Source organism: Ahaetulla prasina, chromosome 1, assembly GCF_028640845.1.
Source record: "Ahaetulla prasina isolate Xishuangbanna chromosome 1, ASM2864084v1, whole genome shotgun sequence".
Lineage (NCBI taxonomy): Eukaryota > Metazoa > Chordata > Lepidosauria > Squamata > Colubridae > Ahaetulla > Ahaetulla prasina.
Genome location: NC_080539.1, coordinates 82,204,949 through 82,227,578, shown reverse-complemented (window position 1 = coordinate 82,227,578; position 22,630 = coordinate 82,204,949). Strand labels below are relative to the sequence as shown.

The window sequence follows — 22,630 nt, the reverse complement described above, 5'->3', positions numbered from 1 at the left end:
TGACGGCACCCTGAGGTCCCTCCTGTGAGGCGCACGGGTCGGTGAGAGGTATCTGGTCGCAGTAGGCGGTCCCGTAGATAACCCGGCCCTATGCCATGGGCGCTTTAAAGGTGGTCACCAAAACCTTGAGCGCACCGGAAGGCCACAGGTAGCCAGTGCAGCCTGCGCAGGATGGGTGTTATCACGGGAGCCACGAGGGCTCCATCTATCACCAGCGCAGCCGCATTCTGGACTAACTGCAGCCTCGGATGCCCTTCAAGGAGCCCCATGTAGAGGCGTTGCAGTAATCCAGGCGAGGCGTCACGAGGCGTGGTGACCGTGCATAGGGCCTCCCGGTCCAGAAAGGCGCAACTGGCGCACCAGGCGAACCTGGTAGAACGCTCTCCTGGAGGCGGCCGTCAAATGATCTTCTAGAGACAGCCGTTCATCCAGGAGGGCGCCTAAGTTGCGCACCCTCTCCATCGGGGCCAATGACTCGCCACCGATGGTCAGCCGGATTTAGCTGACTGTGCGGGATGCGGCATCCACAGCCACTCTGTCTTGGAGGATTGAGCTTGAGCCTGTTTCTCCCCATCCAGACCCGTCGGCCTCCAGACACGGGACAGCACTTGATAACCGTTGGGGTGGTCCGGTGTGAAAAGTACAGCTGGGTGTCATCCGCATACAGCTGGTACTTCACACGAAACCACTGATGATCTCACCCAGCGGCTTCATGTAGATGTTAAACAGAAGGCGAGAGAATCGACCCCGCGGCACCCACAAGTGAGGCGCCTCGGGGCCGACCTCTGCCCCCTGTCAACACCGACTGCGACCGGTCGGAGAGATAGGAGGAGAACCACCGATAAGCGGTGCCTCCACTCCCAATCCTCCAACGGCGCAGCAGGATACCATGGTCGATGGTATCGAAAGCCGCTGAGAGGTCTAATAGGACCAGGGCAGAGGAACAACCCCTATCCCTGGCCCTCCAGAGATCATCCACCAACGCGACCAAAGCCGTCTCCGTGCTGTAACCGGGTCGGAAACCGGACTGGAACGGGTCTAGATAGACAGTTTCATCCAGGTGCAAGGAAACTGATATGCCACCATACTCTCTACAACCTTACGAGCGGGTTGGAGACCGGACGATAATTACCTAAAACAGCGGGTCAGGAAGGCTTCTTGAGGAGGGCCTCACCACCGCCTCTTTCAAGGCGGCGGAAGACCCCCTCCACCAAAGAAGCGCTCGTAATCGCCTGGAGCCAGCCTCGTGTCACCTCCTGCGTGGCCAGCACCAACCAGGAGGGGCACGGGTCCAGTAAACATGTGGTGGCATTCAGCCTCCCCAACAACCTGTCCATGTCCTCGGGAGCGACAGGGTCAAACTCATCCCATACAATGTCACCAAGACCACCCTCAGCCGTCTCACCCGTATCACCGCAATCTTGGTCCAAACCATCCCGAAGCTGAGCGATTTTATCGTATAGATAACCGTTAAACTCCTCAGCACGTCCCTGCAGCGGGTCATCCCGCTCCCCTGGTGTAGGAGGAGGCGGGTCACCCAAACAGGGCGGCTGGGCGGTTATCTGCCGATGCAATGAGGGAGGAGGCGGGTCACCCAAACAGGGCGGCTGGGCGGTTATCTGCCGATGCAATGAGGGAGGAGGCGTGATGCGCCTCGCTTCCCTCATTGCCACTAGGTAAGCCCTAGTATAGGACTTCACTAGTGTCCGATCAGCTTCTGAGCAGCTAGACCTCCAGGAACTCTCTAGGCGTCTTCTCCGGCGCTTCATCCTCTCAGCTCCTCGGAGAACCAAGGAGCTGGTTGGGACCTGCGCTGGGTCAGAGGCCGCAAAGGCACGACCGGTCTAAGGCCCCGCGCGGCCCGTTCCCAGGCGCAACAAGTTCCTCAGCCGAGCCGTGAGCCAGACCCTCAGGAAATGGCCCAAGCTCCGTCCGGAACCCCTCCGGGTCCATCAGGCGCCTGGGACGGAACCAACGTGTCGGCTCCGTCTCCCTGCGGTGGTGAATGGCGGTCAGAAAGTCCAGGCGAAGAGAGTGATCTGACCATGACAAAGGTTCAATGACTATTTCCTTTAAGTCCAGATCTCTCAACCACTGACCAGAGACAAAAATCAGGTCCAGAGTGCCACCCCAACGTGAGTAGGGCCATCAACTACTTGGGTCAGGTCCAAGGCCGTCATGGAAGCCATGAACTCCCGAGCTACCGTCGATGGCAGGCGGACGATGGCAAGTTAAAGTCCCCCGACTAAAAGTCTGGGGTCTCAACTGCCACCCAGCAAGCACCTCCAGGAGCTCGGGCAGGGCAGCTGTCACGTAGCAAGGAGCCAGGTACGCCACCAGCAAGCCCATCTGACATCTATGACCCCATCTCACAAAGAGGGATTCGCACCCGGCAATCTGAGGTACAGTGGTCTCCCTCGGCTCTAGACTCTCTCTAATCACAACCGCCACCCCACCACCCCTACCCTGGGCCCTCGGCTGATGGCATGCTCGGAAACCCGTGGGCACATCTGAACAAGGGCACGCCTTCTGGGCCCAACCAGGTCTCCGTAATGCCCATAAGGTCCGCGGCACCCCCCTGAATAAGATCGTGAATTAGGGGGGCCTTATTGGCCACGGACCGAGCATTGCATAACATCAGCCGAAGGCCAGGGCCCTGAGGATCCTGACCATCCGGGGAACGGGAGAAGTTTGAGGGCTCGGGGCGCGCGATCGCCTGTAAGCATCGGCGCGCACCCCCTAACACGATATGAGCCCCACTTCCGCCATATCTGCCCCTCCCCTTACCGTGGAAATAGCACCACCCTCACCAATGGAACACCGACTCCCCATGACCTCGGACCCACCAACCCCGCCACGAGCATGTGCAGGAACTGGACTCCCCGACGGGTTACCCCAACACCCACCCCTTCCTCCCACCCCCAACCCAAGCCCGTCGGTTTCCTCCCCCTTAAAATCCCTTTAAAACTCCCTTAAAAATCTATTAAAACAGCCAATTAAAAACCCTAAGCCTCCTATTTTTCGTGATGCCACCTCTCGGGACTCCAAAGCCCGTCCTCAAGGTGGGCCCTCGATAATCTGGAGGCCAGACCCAGAGAGGGCATCTCGCAGGGCAAGAAGGTCAGCCGCAGTAAATGTTCGCATCACTGAGACGGTCCGGCAAGGCCCATCCTGGGCTGGTCAAGTTGGCAGCAAAAGTCATAACAGATGATAAAATGACCATGACCAGTCTGTCCTGATGGGAAATAGTTCGAGATAATCCATGTGCGGTAGATGACAAAACCGCTGACTCAGTCAGTTCACCACCCCATACAAACGACCTGGGGTGGGCTAAGGAAGAAGGGGAGAGGAACGATGGTAGAGATGTTATAAAGATGGTAAATAGTGGAGGGGTGTCCGCTGGACCCGCGGGCCTTCCTCCGGCGCTGCCACATATCCGCGCCACTAGGGCAAGGTCACAGCCACCCTGGGCCTATCGGGCCATCCGCCACTTCAAAGCACCGGGGCAGGCCGCCGCCGCCCACCGCCTCCGCCAGGCCATCGCCACCGGAAACGCCCCCATCGCCACCGCGAGCAGGCCACTGGAGCTCCCCCAGATGAGAGGGGGACACCCGTCGCCAAATCCGCCAGCAGACCCAGGGCTCACCGGTGCCAACGCCCGACGGAGAGGGAAGGGCCAGGCCGCCGCCCTCGCCACCGCAGGTTCAAAGAGGCCGATGGAGCCCGGGCGGCCCTCCAGATCTTCATTGGGGCGCAGCCCCTCCGGGGCTCCTCCCATCGCCACCGGAGACGCCCAAACTCCAGACCCAACTTCCAAACTTCCAAACTGGCCAAGTCTTCCAGGCAGGGTCCAGGGGGCGCTGCCAACGCCCCCCTACCCCCCCCCCGCCGCCTAGCATTTTAAGATGCTACTGAAAAAATGTCTAGTTTTATTATAACAGATTAACACTGCTATTTCTTTGAAATGACTATTTGTTAGTATAGTACATTTGGGCATCAATAAACCTAGAAAAATTGCAAATCAAAGTGTATGTAATAGAATGTGAAGTTCTTAATATTGCTAAATTAATTAATTGATAGTTGCTTTTTCCAACAATTATTCATCCTGAGACATTTGTCACTAACTACTTTTGGGAATATTATTTTTACATTAGTTCATGATTATATTATTTTTGCTTCTATGACTCTATTAAATTTCCTTCAATGAAATGTAATTAGATTAAAATACGTTTACATACATATATTAAGATTATGGCTTTTCTGTGTATTTTATAAAGAAATTAGGAGATAATAAATGTTATTTTTATAGCAGGTTCATAAATTAAAATCAGATTAAATCGGGGTCATGACCAGATTCATAAATTAAAAACTACTACGTCAGGAGTGATTTTAAAAAATTACTGAAATTATTTATTACAGTTAAAATACAATACTATAATTAGATACAGAAAATCTAAGATCTTTCTCAAAGAAAAATGTCAATGTTATAAGACTACTTAACATAAATGTTTTAGCATAGAAGTACTGCTAGGTTGGAAGAAATACTCATTTTTCTAACATTTGTGTTTCCCCATAAACTCAATGGGATTTTTAATTCAAAGTGCTGGTTGTTAGCTATAAAGCCATAAATGGAAAAAGGCCTGGTTGCTTGGAGGACTGCCTGTTTCCTACATTATGTGCATGGCCAATTCAACCTTGCAACCTGTTTGACATTTTCCAGAGTCCTTTGATTAAACAAGGCCATCTATCAGGACACTGGAGCTTTCTCTGTAGCAGTTCCTGTATTCTAAAATAAGATTTCCCCCCATGATCCAGATGGCCCCAACTTGCTGTTGTTTAGAAAGGCCACAAAGGCTTGGCTTTTTGCCTGGCATTTGGCAAAGGAAAATAGCAATAGCAATAGCACTTAGACTTATATACTCTTTCACAATGCTTTATAGCACCCACTAAGCAATTTACAGAATCAGCATATGGTCCCCAGCAATCTAGTTCCTTATTTTACTGACCTCAGGAGGATGGAAGGCTGAGTCAACCTTGAGCTGGTGAGGATCAGTCTGGCAGTCAGCAGAATTAGCTTGCAATATTGCATTCTAACAACTGCCCCACCACTGCACCATGAAGTCACTTTGATTTGTTACTGTCTGGTTTGTCATCCTCATCGTCATTTATTTATTTTATTTGCTATTAATTGTATTTCTCTTTTTTTAGTTCTCTTTTTAGCTTAGTTGCTTGACAATATATATATCTTTAATAAACAAATATACAAATATTTATATGAGAATTTAAAAAGCTATAGCTATACCTACAGATGAACAAAGATATTTAAAAGAATTCAAGTAACAAATGAATCCCTAGTTTTAAAAAATGCCATAGAAAATTAGGACATAGAGAAAATATATGAGTTACTCTAATAAATTGAGTAATCTCATAAATGATCAATAGTTGAAAAATATCAACACACTTCATGTACAAAATGCATACATTTAATTAAGAAATAATATTATCACTGGCCATTGTAGCCTAACATGTATTTGCATAGCATGTCAAACATGGTTAGTATTATCCTTAGGTAGGGTTTTTTTTTGTGCCTTAGCACATGGTGCAGATCCAAACTGTTTAATTAAATTAGGGTTGGATTCATTGTGTGAACGATCCCAAAATGGGTTGATGCAGTTACTATGTTAAGTATATTGTGTGAATTCACCCAGTAAATGGCAGTGCAATAAAGATTCAGAATTGTCAGAATTGCCACTTTTCTTATCTTCTATCTCAAACAATCCATCAAATGTTTTCCCCCTATCTGGTGTTCCCTAGATGTGCTGGTCATATTTGCTGGAGAAATGAAATGTGTCTTGTGAAAGCAAGAGTGTTGGTGTCAGTAAATCTCCAACCTACATTTCTGTCCTGTCCTGTCCTGTCCTAGCAACATAGAACTGAATGACAGGTCATAAGGAAGGTCTGACAGGAAGTCCCAAGCATGCTATGGTGAATTGAGCAGGTTTCCAGGACCTTGGACAGAACTCAGGAAGCACTCAAGCCTGATTATTGTAGTACTGTACTACTTTCTCTCAGCCCTCCAGAAATAGTTTTTCAGAAAGAGACACATTCTTTATCCAGAAACCTAACACTCCATTGTTTCTCCATGGGCTAATGTTGGATCTGTTTGGGGGCACTGGCTCTTCAAAATTTGTTGCACTTGGAATGGAAGTGAAGGCACCTTGTTGGACAGCCTTGTAGGGTGTAATTCCAAGGTGCAATGTTGGGTTATTAATTTTTGGAAGTCTAAGCATCTCAACAGCTCAGCTCAGTAGTATGCTCCAGACTCAAGTCTTCTTCATAAACCCCATATTTCCATTTACTTCCCATAGTGGATTCCATATTATGACTTTTAAGACACTTCTCCTTGGATCATATTGGATTCTAGGGTTGATGGAAGAAGTTTTCATCTGTGAAATGTCTTTTAGTGCTAGTTTTCACAAAGAGGTTACACTTTTTTTTAACATACAGTAGCATGCCTATATACTCAGCCATGCAGAGAAGCTTCCTATATGAAGTGGGCACTAACACAGGCAAATGGCCAATTTTGCCATTAACCCCTATGCTGATACGACAGGAATGACTTCATTGTGCTACATAAGTGCCTTTTCATAGCAGAGTTTCTCCATACACATGAATTCATAATCAAGTGAGCAAAACACACACACACAAAACCCCAAAACAGAAACAAATACTTTGTATGAACCAACCTAAAGGCCTGGATTTTTTTTAAAAAAAAACTTGGAATTCAGAAAACAGCTTTCTTTACTGAATTATTCAGTAGAATTTTAGTATTTTAAAAAAGGGATTTTAGGGTGATGTAAAACTTTAAATTAATCACGATTCAATTAAGCAGGGATATCAATGCAAACCTATCTAGACCCGTAGGTGATGAAAATCCTTGTATGTGTCATCCACTGAAACAGCTTAATGAATCTGAAGTATGGCAGTATGAGAAGTATTTTATATTCCTGAAACAGCCCAATTTTTCTCTTATATGTACTTCAATCGCTGATTTTAGAAAATGGAACTGCAAGAAGGAAGTCATCCTTGAAATAATAAGAACAACATGCTTCATGTCAGTTATCTATGTGGTTTATGCTTATTGTCTCTGTGGAATATCCTACTTTGTAATTCATCCAGTCTTAAATTATATGATATTGGAGAATTTTGTGATTCCGTGCATGAAGGAACAGACAACTAAAATAATGTACCTAAACTAATAAAAACCAATGGTTGGATGTGCTCATTATTTTATGCTGCAGAAGCCATGGGATCATCATTCATATTTTGTTTCTGTGTGAATCTAACAACATACCTACACTGTTTAATTTTCTGGATTTTCCAGGCAGAAACAGCAGCTAATCGGATTTGTAAAGTACTTGCTGTGAACCAAGAAAATGAAAAGTTGATGGAAGAATATGAAAAGCTAGCAAGTGAGGTAGGCGAAGCTTGTCATAACTCTTGAGGTTTGCTTCTGATACCAAATCATTTTATGTGTAATTTTATAAGGACAGAAAAGTTACATAAAGCTGTTCACCATAACTGAGGCTTTCTTTTTTGAATATAATTAGTGTGGGAGGAATCTCCATTTATATCTGTAGTTTCTTTTTTTAGGATATTAAAATAAATATGCTTGTTTTTACTTGCAGTAATAAGGAACTATTAAATCTGATGTATGTTGGCAATTTTAGATTTTGGCCACCCTAAAAACAGTAAATGACAAAATTGTAAAGGTTTGTATATAAGAGCTTTGTTCACACAAACACAGTGGACTAAGTAAAATGGATTGGTTCAGCATGCTGAGGAAACTTGCTTATTATATTAGTGTATTATATAAAACAGGACATTATCTAATGGAATTTATTTGTTTTGGGCATAGCACTTTCTGTGTACACATCAACTGGGTTTTTTAAAATCTGGATTTAGCATATTGTCTGAACCCAGCTAAATCATAAAGGCTACAGTCATACAGACAAAATGGAAGCAACCAAAATAAATGAAAAGCAATTACTTTTATCCTGTCAAGGGATTTCAGTGACTCCTGGCTTCCTTATATGTTTATTTATTTTATTTATAACCTACCTTTATTATTATTATAAGCGACTAAAGGTGATGAACATATCTAATACTCCTTTGTCTTCCTATTTTCCTTGTAACATGAACCCTGTCAGGTGAATTGGGTTGAGAGAGATTGATTGACTCAAAATCCCCAGACAGACTTTCCTGCTTAAGAGGGGACCAGCCTGATGCCTTAACCACTACACCAAACTGGCTCTGTCAATTGTCAGCCATACTTTTCTTTTGGAATTTACTGCCACACAAAATGGTCATGGCTACTGCCTAACCCAGAATGCCCTGTCCTTAACAGCTCAACTGTTCACAACCATAGTAGTCTACTGGAAAGCAATAACTGGGTTCTCTCTTCTTGTCAAGTTATAAAATGCTTGCTTCCCCTTACTTTGGCATGGTGATCCACTCGCCACTATCATGAATACTAATATGCCTTATTTAGCCAACCATAAGTAAAAAATAATCCTGTAGTATTAAAAATGAAAACCCACTCCCCAAAAATCTGGTCCAATGTTTAATCTTAAATTAAGATTAGGAATCTTTTTCTTTTATTTCTATTTTTTATTGTTGTTTTCATATATATTTTTTTGGTCATTTGCTAACATGTCTACATATGTGCAAACAGCTTTTAGAATGGATTCGGCGTACCACCCCTTGGCTGGAAAACAGGACCCCAGAGAAGACAATGGTAGCTATGCAAAAGAAGTTAGAGGACTTCAGAGATTATCGCCGAAAGCACAAGCCTCCCAAGGTCCAGGAAAAATGCCAGTTGGAGATCAATTTCAACACTTTGCAGACGAAACTAAGGATCAGCAACAGGCCAGCTTTCATGCCATCAGAAGGGAAGATGGTTTCAGTAAGTAGCAGTGCATTTGGTCTCTATGCTAGTAAACCTTTCAGTTCTGGAAACTAAAAAAATTGCTTAAATCTCATCAAAGCAACCATTATAAGGGAATTGCGAACAAATCCAGAGGGGTAAAAGTTTTGATGTGATTCAATCTTCAATAGCCTCGTGAGGTAATTCAGGCAAGACGTACAACCAATAGTACTAGCTCTATCTTTATTGTTAGGTGACATTAAAGACTGAAAGCTGTCAGGCCTGGAAACCATATTAGACTTTAGGTTTCCAGACGCTGCCACACTTTTCCCCTGAGGGGAAGAACGGGGGCTGAGGGGTATGGTAACATTCTTCAGACGGTCAAGGTCGGATGGTGTTCACATCTGCAGGAAGAGTGGCAAGAAGATATTCGAATGAACTGGGAGAACGTGGGACCATGTGACCATCAAAGGGGTCAGGGGGGTGGGACTCTTGGGGTTTGTATAACTGGGGAAAAGAATCTGGAAATTCAGTTTTGGAATTTCACTCATCGTGTGCCAGTTTCCTCATGCTAGTAAAGGACTCTAAAGACAATGGCTTCTGAGTTTTCTTTATGCAGAAGAGGTTTTTCTGGAACCTTGACAAAAGCATCTTTTCCCTCCTTTTGTTTTACTCTCCAGAGTAAACTAAGGAGGGTCCTATTGAAATGTTTCCTATGTCCTCCTCCCTTCTATGGGCTAAGACATCTTTTACATACCAATTTACAAGCTCTCCCTCATGTCTTCCAAGGTCATTCCTACATATTATTAGAGTCTCAGCATTTTGTTCATCCATTCCTGATTCTCATTTGGTTTAAAATATCCCCATGCTTTTGTAGGATATTGCCAGTGCTTGGCAAAGACTTGAACAAGCGGAGAAGGGCTATGAGGAATGGCTGTTGAATGAAATACGAAGGCTTGAACGTCTTGAACATCTGGCTGCTAAGTTTAGGCAAAAGGCCACATCGCATGAAACCTGGTCGTATGGTAAGTTGGGATTCCTTTGCCTGCAAAAATATCTATCCAGTGTTTTCCCTTTGAAATGGAATTTAAAATCAAATGCATGGTTCAAATGAAAAAAAAGTGGATAAGAAAGAGAGCTGAAGAATATGTAACAACATAGGGGGCAGGAATAGAGTGAGGGATACAAAAGGCAAGAACTAAAATATCAATTGTAAAATAAAAAGAAAGTCAATAGGTTTAACTTGTCTGATAGCTCCTTGGCTCCTGATAAGGTTGCTGCTGACATGTAATCCTATTCAGCAGATATCTCTGATTCATTCTGAGTTGGATTCCAGCTAAGAAGGTGGAAGTGACAAAGTCTTGTGGGGGAATGTGGGTAGCTCCTCCTTGTGGAAGGAGGTGGTTCTGGCTCCTTGTGGTAGGAGGTGGTTCTGGCTCTGAAAGAGGTAGTGGTAGATCTGTCTCCTCAAGAGATCATTGCTGGATCATCTTCATCACAAGATGCTGGTTTTTTAACCTTTAAATTCATACCTGGCATAAGATCAGGTTACTTGTGGGACCACCTTGTCCCAAAAATATCTGCCTGTCCACCATGCTCCCATAGGGAGGATATGTTCGGGTTCCCTCACATTGCTATCTTATGGGTAGTAAGTAGAAAGGTGCCTTTCTGGTGGGAGTCCATGTGGTCTGGAATAGTCTTTTCCCTTTTATATGCTAAACCCCAGATTTGCTTGCCTTTAGAAAAGCCATCAAGACCTGACTTTTTCCAGAGATGTTTGGGTCGAGTTGAGTCACCTTTTGGTTGTTTTTGCCGTCGTATTTCATTCTTTATTTAATTATCTTGAAATTCCATGCATCCCTAGGTGGTAAAACCATGTTCCTCATGGTGATTCACAAGCGGTGCAGGTCAAGAGCTGTGCTATCATGCCTGGAGCAAATATAGTTGTTCATGGGGCATTCACTGCTCTCTAAAGATTTGCTCTGGGAAAACACTGAAGCTTTCAAAACCTATCTGCATATAGAAAGTAGCCTTCTTTAAACTTTTTGAGCTTTTGAAGTATTAGAAAAATAATCCCGGGACAAATAACGAAGTATGAATAAAGCCATATTAAAGTAAATAGAGCAAACCTGCCATTGTGTGGCAGATTGGGAGAGGTTGGAAACCATGCTCTCCACATATCCACCCCTTCCTATTTATTTCCCTGAAGTGTTTCTTCACACATTGTGCTTTTAGCCATGCACAGTTGAAGAAAATACAATTCTATGTGTAATAATGGTGGAACAGCTGCTAAAGTGCTGTTTAAATCATTCAACGGGAGCCTTTGGGCAGTATTTGCTATTCAGGAAAGAGGCCTTCTTCAACAGGAATCTGTGGGTTGACCTTATGAGCCGTGGTGGCCAGTGGTGGGTTTCAAATTTTTTTACTACTGGTTCTGTGGGTGTGGCTTGGTGGGCATGGCTTGGTAGGTGTGGCTTGGTGGGTGTGGCAGGGGAAGGATACGGTAAAATCTCCATTCCCTCCCCAATCCAGGGGAAGGTTACTGCAAAATCCCCATTTCCTCCCAATCAGCTGGGACTTGGGAGGCAGAGAATAGATGTGGGCGGGGCCAATCAGAATTCTTACTACCGGTTCTCCAAACTACTCAAAATTTCTGCTACCGGTTCTCTAGAACTGGTCAGAACTTGCTGAAACCCACCTCTAACCGCACAGCGGTTAGAATGCAGTACTGCAGGCTAATTCTGGTGCCTACCGGCTGCCTGCAGTTTGGCAGTTCAATTCTCACCGGCTCAGCCTTCCTTGGAATTAGGATCCAGATTGCTGGGGGCAATATGCTGATTTTGTAAACCGCTTAGAGAGGGTTGTAAAGTACTGTGAAACGGTATATAAGCCTAAGTGCTATTGCTAAGTGCTGTCATCACCACCATCTTGTAATCATTATAGCTTCAGCTTTGGGTCAGGCAGGGCCAAAGGGGAATGGGAATCAGCTAAAGAGGCATTTGCTGCTATACTCTGGGCAACTAAATAGTAATGTCACTGTTATATATCATTTGATATGTGACTTTTACTACTGTTGGACTCTTTGACAATGCCAGTCATTTCTCCTTGCCTTTGGGACCTTAGTCACCAGTGCTGGCCAATATCCCACCTCAGTGGCTTGGTTCTTCTCTCTTCCTACCAGGCAAAGAGCAGATTCTGCAGCAGAAGGATTATGAAGCTGCTTCCCTGATAGAGATCCGGGCTTTGTTGAGGAAACATGAAGCTTTTGAGAGCGACTTGGCTGCTCACCAGGACAGGGTGGAACAGATCGCTGCCATTGCCCAGGAGCTGAAGTATGTTCCATTTAGAGGCACACAGCTGCTGACATTTACCCGATAAACTCTTTCCAATAAATTCGATAGTGTCATAGGTACAATGTAAAAATTCCACAGATAACTTTCCAAGTGCTATTATCTTGGCCTGCTCCCTGAAAATCTTTTTGATTTCCTCCTTAACTAAAAATAGAGCTGGCTTGCAGGGCAACCAAGCTAAATTAATGATACACCTTTTCTCTGGTTCATTTTCTGGTTGGTAATCTTGAAGTGGAAGGGTCAGTTCTGATTTAATACATTTAATCTAAGCGATGTTAAACAGGAAAGCTGTTTTACAGTTCCTAATTTCTTTTCAGTTACTGCAATCTTCACTGTTAAGATTGTTTGCAGAGATGCTGATATTATTTCTTGACGTTATTTTCTATCTATACATGTATCTACAGAATAGAAAAAGGTAGCAAAATTTTGTTTTGTTTAAAGAGGCATTTATATATTTAAAAAGTGGGTGATAACTCTAAGCCAGAGATGTGTTTCCAAATTGGTCCATCCCATGTGAACAGGCTTTCCGATCTTCTACAGACTTTAAATCCACTTTTGTGATGCTGATTTAACAGAGTTCATCAAGTGCTACTGAACAACAAAATCTATCCTTTTTCAGCATTAGTGATATTGCTGTAGCAGTTGGGATTTGGGTTCAAAAACACCTGAAGACTACAGATTATTTAATTTTAGTGTAGGAACAGGAGAGAGTCATGTCCAATGCTGATTGCTATTTGCCAGGAGCATAAGCTGCAAGGTGACAGGATGTTGGGCTCAGAAGTTAAGCAGGATCAGCCATGGTTAGTATTTGAATGGGAGACACTGGTCTGATTCTTAACATAATGTCATGGACATGAATATCAGAAACAAGGTGGATGGGACAGTTTCCTTTAGTAGACCAAATTCAGTCTGATGTGATGGTATTGTTGAATACTCTTTTTGTATTTCTCGTTAAATAGGTTTTGATTGAAAAACAATAATCAGAAAAGTATGAATCTCCTTTTCTGGGAATTGTTCTTAGAAAGATGGGCAAGCTAAGAAATTTTGGGCACAAGGTGGGTTAAATACTGCCAATAAGTAGTACAGTTCCTTTGAGAGAATGATACTGTTCTTTATGCTGTTTGGTCTGGCATAGCTCTATATTTCTACTTCCCACCACTTGGCAATGCAAGGTTGCTATTTCTGGAAAACAATTGTTATGTTTGACCTTGGACTATGCTGGTTAAAGTTCAGTGTCAGCTTCACCATTTTCTGTTATGGCAGCTGAGATTGCTAAAATCATAAAGATTAAAATTGTTGAAGTCTTGTTGAACAATGGTTTCTGCATAGAGACTGCTGTATGTGTGCCATGAGAGTAAGGCAGCCGCCATTGAGTTCCCGCAACTGTATAATTCCAAAAATAATATATTTGTACTTCAAGTACAAATCTGTTCAGTGAAGGAAAAGAATACAGATGCATCTTGAGTATAAAGCAACACATTCATGAACTGCAATATGTTGGCTTGCAGAGCAATCACTAGTTTAGAATTTCTACTTGCACAGACTAGTGTGAACATGTACAGAACAAAGTGACTTTGGCCAAACTTTTGGCATATTGGCCAAGATGTGTCCAAACTGCCCAGTACCATATTTGCCATAGCAGGAAATGCAGGTAGCCTAAGTGCAACTAAAACTCACCTATACCTGCTATATATGACTGAGAAGCATTGAGTGAATGCTTCAGTTGACCAAAGGTTTGATGGTTGGCAGAGAGGAATATGTATGACGATCAGGGCATATGGAAGAGTGCAGCTTGGAATGTTTGAGGCCTAAGAAATATGAACTAATGCATTAAGTGAAGGAGAATAAGATGCATGTCTGTAAAACTCAGAGAAAGACTGTAATCATTATGAATAAAATGGAGTTGTTGAATACCTGCGGCGGAGTGAATGTGTAAGTTTTATTATGAAGAGGCTAAAGTATATGTTGGAAACTACAAATTGATGTCATTTAGATCGTTATGTGAAAATCCATAGGTTGTGGGTTAACTGTCTTGTTTAATTGTGATAAATGATGACAAGAAAAGAATCAGAAATGAGTTGAGAAAAATTGTGCAGAGTTCACAATGAACTGATCTATTGAGAACATTGCAGTTTTCTTTAACTTATTCTGTTAAATGTCATGTATGTTGTAAGAGAATATAAAAAAGTGACACAAGAATTAGTGAATGACAATGGTGGCTAAGGAGCATCTGCTTAGAAAAAGATCTGCTTATTTTGAATAAATGTTTTAAATATAAATTTATTCATATATACAGAAGTCTCTGTGTTGCCATCTAGTGGGCATCCAGACTATCAGTGCCAATGTGATAGCCCTATACCATTGCTTGTTGAAGCCATTACCGCCATGAGATTCCTTAAAGACGTAACATGTTGTGTTCAACTAAAAACATTATCTCTGTGTTTGGTTGAGATCAAGAGTGTTTATTCCCTATTTATGAAAATCTTACTTAAAATTCATTATAGTATTATTTAAATGTAGAAATATTTACAAGCATCCCATCTCAGGCCTAAATTCATAATATATTTTATGTTTGATTAACCCTTGGACTTAAACTGATATGTACTCACATTACTATAATGACTTTGATTAGTAATGGCATACCATTACTAATGGTAGTAGGAGTACTCAAAGAGTAGCCAAGAGCTAAATGTAGCTGATGATGAGGCATTCAGAATAACAACTAGCTGAGGACAAAGTACATATGTCCAGTCTCTTTAGAACCACACAAACATATCTGAAAGTTAAAAGTGACTGCAATAATAAATGACAAAAAACTATTATTTCCTTGACCTCCAGAAGTCTGTCTTGTTTTTGCCCAAGGGGAAACCAAGAGACATTAAGAAAGTGGTCTCTGATATTTGTGGAGTAGATATATCCAGTATTATAGTGTTATTGCTTCTTTTAAAGACTAGGAAATGCTCTTTGGAATCTCTCCTGTCAAATGAAAAAAACAGAAAACTAGGACCGCAGCATTTCCACCTGCTTCTTGTTAATCCTAGTTGTTAGGATTAATTCCTGAAGGTGTTTTTGGCAGGGCATCCCTCATGGCAAATATTAAGGGCACAAAAGCCCTGCAGAAAAAGTAAGTTATAATTGGGGGAAGCGGTTTAGAAGTGTTATGTTTCTCAGCTGTTTCTCCCAATGTTTCATGTATATGTTTTCCAAAGTAAAATGGATGTTATATCACTAGTTATTGAGAGCTGTAAGAATATGGCATGTTCTCTACTGATCGTTTGGATTTTTGAAGCCCAAATAACTTCATTCTTATCATACTTCTCCATTATATATAAAATCATGGGTAAAAAGCTGGTAGACGCCATGCACTTTCTTTCTAAACGACATTAGTGTTTTCCCTCTCAAATCAACCGTGTGGATGAATGGAAGATTAACTCTAATGCACATGAGATTAGTGACTGGAAAATAGAAATCCAAAAGGTAGCATTCCGAATGTTGTTTCTCTACAATAAAAATCTTGGATGTGTTTTTGTGATGATCGTTGGAATGATGCATTCCTCTTCTCCGGCTGTATGTACAAATTATGTTCAGATTGCTGCTAATTTTCAGATTAGAAAATTAATGTAGAGTATAAAGGAATTTAAAGGTTATGTTCTCCTGTGCATATTCTGAACTGGAGGGGACCTGCAATTTGCAGCACCTAAGGGAAAAACTAGCTGTCACATTAGGAACACAGCATTCTCTGAATTGTGTGGATTGAACCCCCTGGTTATTTGGGGCGTCTGTGAAGATTGGCTAAACTTGTATCCTTTTCCTCCCCCAGTGAGCTAGACTATCATGATGCAGCAAGTGTCAATGATCGATGTCAGAAAATATGTGATCAGTGGGATAGATTGGGAACCCTTACCCAGAAAAGGAGAGAAGTATTGGAGGTAAAGTAGATGTTGACAATAGCTTTACTCTTTAAAGCACTACACCAGGGGTGTCAAACTCGATTTCATTGAAGGTTGCATCAGGGTTGTGTTTGACCTTGGGGGGCCAGGGTGGGCACGGCCAGCTCAATGTCACACGTGTCGGGGGTGCCTGTGGGGGCTCGAGCACTCTGCCAGCGAACACGGACTCCCAAGTTCTGTTTTCGGCTGTGACAGCCTGCTGCAACCCTCTGCCAGAGGCCCTCCCGAGCTCGGTTTTTTCTGGCAGAGGGTTGCAGGAGGTTGTCACAGCTTGGGAGTCTCTTTTCACTGACAGAGGCTTTGCGGGCAGTCCTTCGCTTTTTCCAGGGCAGCCCCACAAGCCAGATCTAGGTACCCCGCAGGCCGGATTCAGCTCCAGGGCCTTGAGTTTGACACTCCTGCACTACACTCTTCAAGATTGTTGGGAATCAGCATTCTTCAAGTGGGTGGGAATGAACTACATTATCCACAATCCCCAACCAGCAGGGTTATTGGTCAGGCTTTATACACTGATTTATAAAAAAAAAATTGTTACCTTATTGTCAAATGCAGTTCCAACTGACTGAATTTGGCATGGAAAAACTGATTGATGACTTTTTTCTACAGTTCATAACAAAGTTTGTTTAAATAGGTTTAATGCAGAGGTTCCCAATCTTTTCATGCTCCTCCCGGAAATCTGACCTGCAACTCAGAAATGGCGCATCAGCGCGCAGATATATTAGCGGCTCCTGGGGAGCGGCTCACACTTTGGGAATCACTGGGTTTAATGTATAGGTGGTCCTTGACTTATGACTAGTTGCTTAATGAGTATTCAAAGTTACAACAAACTTAAAAAAATCTACTTATGCATTGTCCTCAAAGTTATGACTGTCATACGCATCCCTATAGTTATGTGATCTCATTTCGTGCACTTGGCAACAGAAATGCCCCTCCTTATCCTTGGAAACACTTCCAATATCCTACCAAACTTTGTAGTAAGAGACGAGTAGAAACATATATAGACCTACACATCATGTTGAATAATGGCTTATATATCACAGCATGCTGATTAAATTGTAATGGCTAGGTTCACAAAATACTTTGAGCCAAAACAACTACATTATGGTTTAGTATAACATATGAACCCATTCTTGGAATTAAGTGCATTGAGGTGGGAAATTGGATTTTAGCCCCATCAGAAATTTGAAAAGTTATATACTCCTAAATATTTGCATCTATGACAAAAAAGAGATATGGGGAAATAGGGGGGAAATCCAATACATTCACAAATTGCAATTACAGCAACAGTCAGACACTCATAGAGCATTTGTCTTCAACAAAATAATATCATTCCAGGACATCTATCCAGATATAGATATCAGTAATACAAGACCTGTAGTACAGATGCTAACTGGATAAAATAGATCAGGTTTTTCCTGGATTATGCCCAGATTACAGTTTCACCTTCCCAAGCATACCAGAGTTAATGAGGAAAGCTATGTTAAGCAGTGATGTAGCTCCTGCCCGGGCTGATCTCCCTTCCTGCCAACTGCCTTATTATTTCCTATAGCCTAATTGACTGCATCACCTATTCTAGCTGTAGTGTGAATTGGGGGAAATCATGGTCCCTGTATTGCTGTTAAATGCCATGAACACCAATGGGATTGTGTCTTCACCATCAATGCACTGAAAATACACAGGAATGTGAAAAGCCAGAAGGAAAGCACAAACAGTTGTCATGCACACACTGACATTTGCTAGATATTAAGAAACTGAAGGACAGAGGGAAAAAAGTTGTAGTATTTGTTTAACTTGCTGATTGTGTTGCCTTGTTAATGGTACATCTTTAAAAGCTGCAAAGCTTGAACTCCCTAATAGAAACAAAAAATGAATGTGCGTTTCTAAAAGAAAAAGTAAGTTACATCCATTTATGTGTGTCTTTTTAAAGAGGACAGAGAAACTGTTGGAAACAATTGATCAACTTCACTTGGAATTTGCCAAGAGAGCTGCTCCGTTCAACAACTGGATGGAAGGTGCAATGGAAGACTTGCAAGATATGTTCATTGTTCACAGTATAGAGGAGATCCAGGTAAAGTAAAGCTGCATTATGAGCTCAACAAGGAAAGTTGTTCTATTTTCACTGTGGGAAAATTCCCTTATTTCATCTCAGAAAGTTTCAAGTTTACCCCCACTTATGCCTGAAAAGATATATTACAGCAGCCTTTCCAACCACCCTCCAATTTTGGATTATAACTCCTAGTATTCTCATTCCTCCATCTGACACCCACATCTTTTTTTTGGGGGGGGGGAAACAGGTGACCAAGTCAAGAGTGCAGTGTAGTGGCTGAAATACCAGATTTTGATCAGACTTCAATATCATTGCTTTCTTGGTTAACGATTAAAAAGTAATAGCAATTGGATTGTAGATCCATTCCCAAGCTTGTAAACTGAGCTTTTCTGGGATCAGGCAGTTTCCTTGGTTACTTTTGGTACTGTACACAAAATACCTTTATTGGTGCATGGAGTCAACCAAGCTGTGAGATCACTCTGAACCAGTGGTGGGTTGCCCCCAGTTCGGACTGGTTCTAGAGAACCGGTAGTAAAACCGGAGGGAGGCTCCGCCCACTGACCCAAATGTCATCAAAAGTGATCTGCGCATGCGCAGAAGTGGAGCAAGCACACATGTGCGGGGACAATGCGAACCAGTAGTAAAGGTAAGTAGAACCCAACCCTGCTCTGAACCTAGTCATCATCTTAATATGTGTAACTGGGTGGCCCCTAAGACTGGGGCAGAACTCAGTGTTCTCTTAATTTAACATGGAATTTAACATGGAATGGAGGGAAAGTGTTCTTCCTTACATTGCCAAGCATCCTCCTCACTATCTTTATTGCTGCTTGTCTGCTCCTTCTGGGTTAGGTTTTGCTCACCTCAAGGAGAGGGCAAAAAGGATGAGGATCTCACTCTTGGATCTTTTTGCATACTTGAGGAGAGTAACATGCAGACCTGCAGGACGAGGAGGAGGTGGAGGAGGAGATAGAGGAGAAGGAGGCTCCATGCTTGGGAAGAGCTCACCTCAGTTCCAATAATGGAACTGAGTATCTTTGCCATTCACTTTTTTTTTTTTGGCTAGGAGCCTTTAGAAAGTAGTGGTAGTAGTAGTATTTACTGAACAATTTTCTTCCTTAAAGCATGAATGAATGGAACAAAAACCCACTATGGCTAATTTGGGAAATGTGAAAGGCACGAAGAATTTAAAAAAAAACCTTGAATAAATACTACATTTTGTGTACAGAGCTGCTAATTACAGGTTACATACTATTAAGAGTGTCTACAAGGGAACTGAGCACCAGTGGTGGTTTTTTAATGCAGTTTGAGGAACCTTTGAACAATTATTGTATATGGGGAGGGTAAGGATTCATTCATTTGTTCTGATCTTTGCATTTACATCTGCATCTTTTGCACCTCTATGCATCTGGGATACTCTTAGTAAAAAGAATGAAGGGGTAATGCTTGCTGTTGCTGCTGAATTTCACTTGGGATTTCCCCTCAGAAGGTTCATTTTGAAACGCTGTGCCATTTGCCTTTTCTTTTTGTAAAAGAAAACCAGGATCCTGTTATCCACATTTCCGAACATTGTATAGTGTTTTTTTCTAGACCTTCCCCCATTCTCAGTTTCACTGTTTGCCCTTTATAATGGCACAAGAAACAACATGTACTTACTCATCACTGATTTTACAGAAGTGCCAGCTACACAATCTTGCAAATGTTTATATAGATAAAGGGGATGGGAGTGGGGAGGGGTTGGGGGTGGGGTGGAGGAAAAGTGCCAGACCACAGGTTGGTCCCTCCCCACCTCTTCTTCCTTTTGTTTCTTTCAGAGTTTAATTACTGCCCATGAACAATTTAAAGCCACCCTACCTGAAGCAGATGGTGAGAGGCAATCTATTTTGTCCATCCATAATGAAGTGGAGAAGGTGATTCAGAGCTACAGTCTCAGAATAAGTGCCAGCAATCCTTACAGCACAGTCACCATGGAAGAGATTCGTACTAAGTGGGATAAAGTAAGTGGAAGCAAAAATACAGGAGTATGTAGTTTTGTTTGTGATTAATTACAGGATGGGGAAAAAAGAGGTTCTGCCTGGGATAATTAAAGTTTCATTTTATTCATTAATGTTTTACTCTGCTTTAGTACAAGTAGTATTAGGAATTTGGAAGATACTGTTGTTCTTGGATGTAGAGGTTGCCCTTGACTAAAACTATTTGTTTAATGACTGTTCAAAGTTACAACAGTGCTGAATAAAGGTGACTTATGACCAGTTCTTGCAACCATCACAGTGTCCCTGTGTCGTGGTTGTCATGTGTTTAAAAATGCCGGTGCTTTGTCAACTGGCATTTATTTATGACAATTGCAGCAATTCTGTTTGTGACCATCCCAGCGGGCTTCCAACAAGCAAAGTCAATGGGGGAAGCTGGGTTCGTTTGACAACCGAGTGATTTGGTTAACACCTGTAATGATAGGCTTACAATCCATGGCCAAAAATGGTCATAAAATCAGGTGCAATTCATTTCATGACTACATAGTTTAGAGACAGGAGTTCTGGTTCCAGTTGCAGTTGTAAGTCAAGGGCTACCTGTGTAACAGCATGCAATGGATAAACAACTACTGAATACAGGTAGTCCTTGACTTACAACAGTTTGCTTAATGACCGTTCAAAGTTACAATGGCACTGGAAAAAGTGTCTTATGACCATTTTTCAAACTTATGAATGTTGCAGCATCCTCATGGTCATATGATTTACATTCAGATGCTTGATAACTGTCTCACATGAATGACAGTTGCAGTATCTCGGGGTCATGTGATCGCCTGTTGCAACCTTCTGACAATCAAAGTCAATGGGGAAAACCAGATTCACTTAACAACCGGGTTACTAATTTAACAACTACAGTGATTCACTTAACAAATGTGGCAAGAAAAATCGTAAAATGGGGCAAAATCACTTAACAAATTTCTCACTTAGCAACATAAACTTTGGGCTCAATTATGGTCATAGGTAGAGGATTCCCTGTACTACAGGGTTGGCTTCGCCTGGCAGCAAGTAATTAAGGTTCAGCCTATTCATGTCTAAGCTTTATGGCTTTATTCTCAGAGAGTTCAAAATAATGTTTCTGAAGTAACAGGGAGGAATGGGGAAAGAGGATATTCTTGAAGCTTCCCAAAGCTGTGAATAAATGTCTCTTCCACCTTAATGTCGAAAGGCTAGGATGCCAGCAAAGCTCAGAAATGAAAGAAGAAAAAGAGACAAAAAATAATAAAATAATTGTGGAGTTGCTATCACTTAAGACTATCACTTACAAATAAGTAGCACTGTATGCCTTGCAGCTACACTTTACAAATTAGTTATAAATATAAATGTAAACAAATAAATAGTTCAGGGTCAGAATATATCTGAGAAAAATATTACGATTCTGCTTCTGAAGCAAAATCTGAAAACAAAATCTGCTTCTGAAGCAAAATCTGAAACTCATGAGCTAATAAAACTACTAATATTATGCAGAACAAATGGTATAGACATGTATTGCTTTCATATTGACTATATCATGTTTCTTTCATGGGCTGTTGGATGGAAGCTGAGAAACCTCTCCAGTGCAGAATAACATTCAATAGGACAGATGAAGTCCAGCCTCAACAATTTGCAGATTTTTCCTCTTGTAATTGGTTGCTTTTAAAAATTGATTAGGATAGAGGTACTCCCTTTTTTCTTTAAAAAGAAAAACTCCCTCTAATCAGTTAAATTGTTTAATAGTGGAATGAGAAAATAGATGTGATGTGGAAGAGTTCCTGATGCATTACAATAGATATAATGGTTTTGTGGTAGAAAGAGATTCATTGGTAGAGATAAATGTATCACTTCCCACTGAAACACGTTACCATTGTATTGGCAAAAATAAATGAAACCAGAGCTGTACTCCTAGGCACACGTAGACAGATTAAACCCTCCAGACTGTAGCAAAACTGTTTTCTGCATTAAAAAAATATACAATGATGCCGTTAGATATCACATCAACCCAAAAGAAAGGTGGCTCTGAATTTAAGATGACTCCCTCAAAGTAAGTATAGATTAGGGGAAAGAAAAGAGATTACAGCCATGGACAATACCTTGCACAGCCGCTCCAATTTGTCAACCTAAGGCTTCCAATTCTGGCTGTAATTAATCCCCAATAGCAAATATGTATATGTGACACAGGTGTGTGTGTGTGTGTGTGTGCATGTGTGTGTATGTACCCTGTTTCCCTCCAAATAAGACATCCCCTGATAATAAGCCCAATCGGACTTTTGAGTGCTTGGCAATAAGGCAAAGTGCTTATTTCAGGGTTCAAAAGAATATAAGACAGGGTCTTATTTTCGGGAAAACACGGTGTGTGT

At 42.2% G+C, this 22,630-nt stretch overlaps 1 protein-coding gene across 1 annotated transcript in view; it reads left to right on the top strand.

Moving 5' to 3' along the window:
* ACTN2 (actinin alpha 2) overlaps positions 1–22,630 on the top strand; it is a 66,461-nt gene that overhangs the window by 31,422 nt on the left and 12,409 nt on the right. Inside the window, exons 9-15 of the mRNA XM_058165934.1 lie at positions 7,385–7,477; positions 8,735–8,965; positions 9,804–9,951; positions 12,108–12,258; positions 16,097–16,205; positions 18,154–18,294; positions 20,085–20,267. Coding sequence (XP_058021917.1) covers positions 7,385–7,477; positions 8,735–8,965; positions 9,804–9,951; positions 12,108–12,258; positions 16,097–16,205; positions 18,154–18,294; positions 20,085–20,267 — 1,056 coding nt within the window. The remainder of the gene's footprint in view (positions 1–7,384; positions 7,478–8,734; positions 8,966–9,803; positions 9,952–12,107; positions 12,259–16,096; positions 16,206–18,153; positions 18,295–20,084; positions 20,268–22,630) is intronic.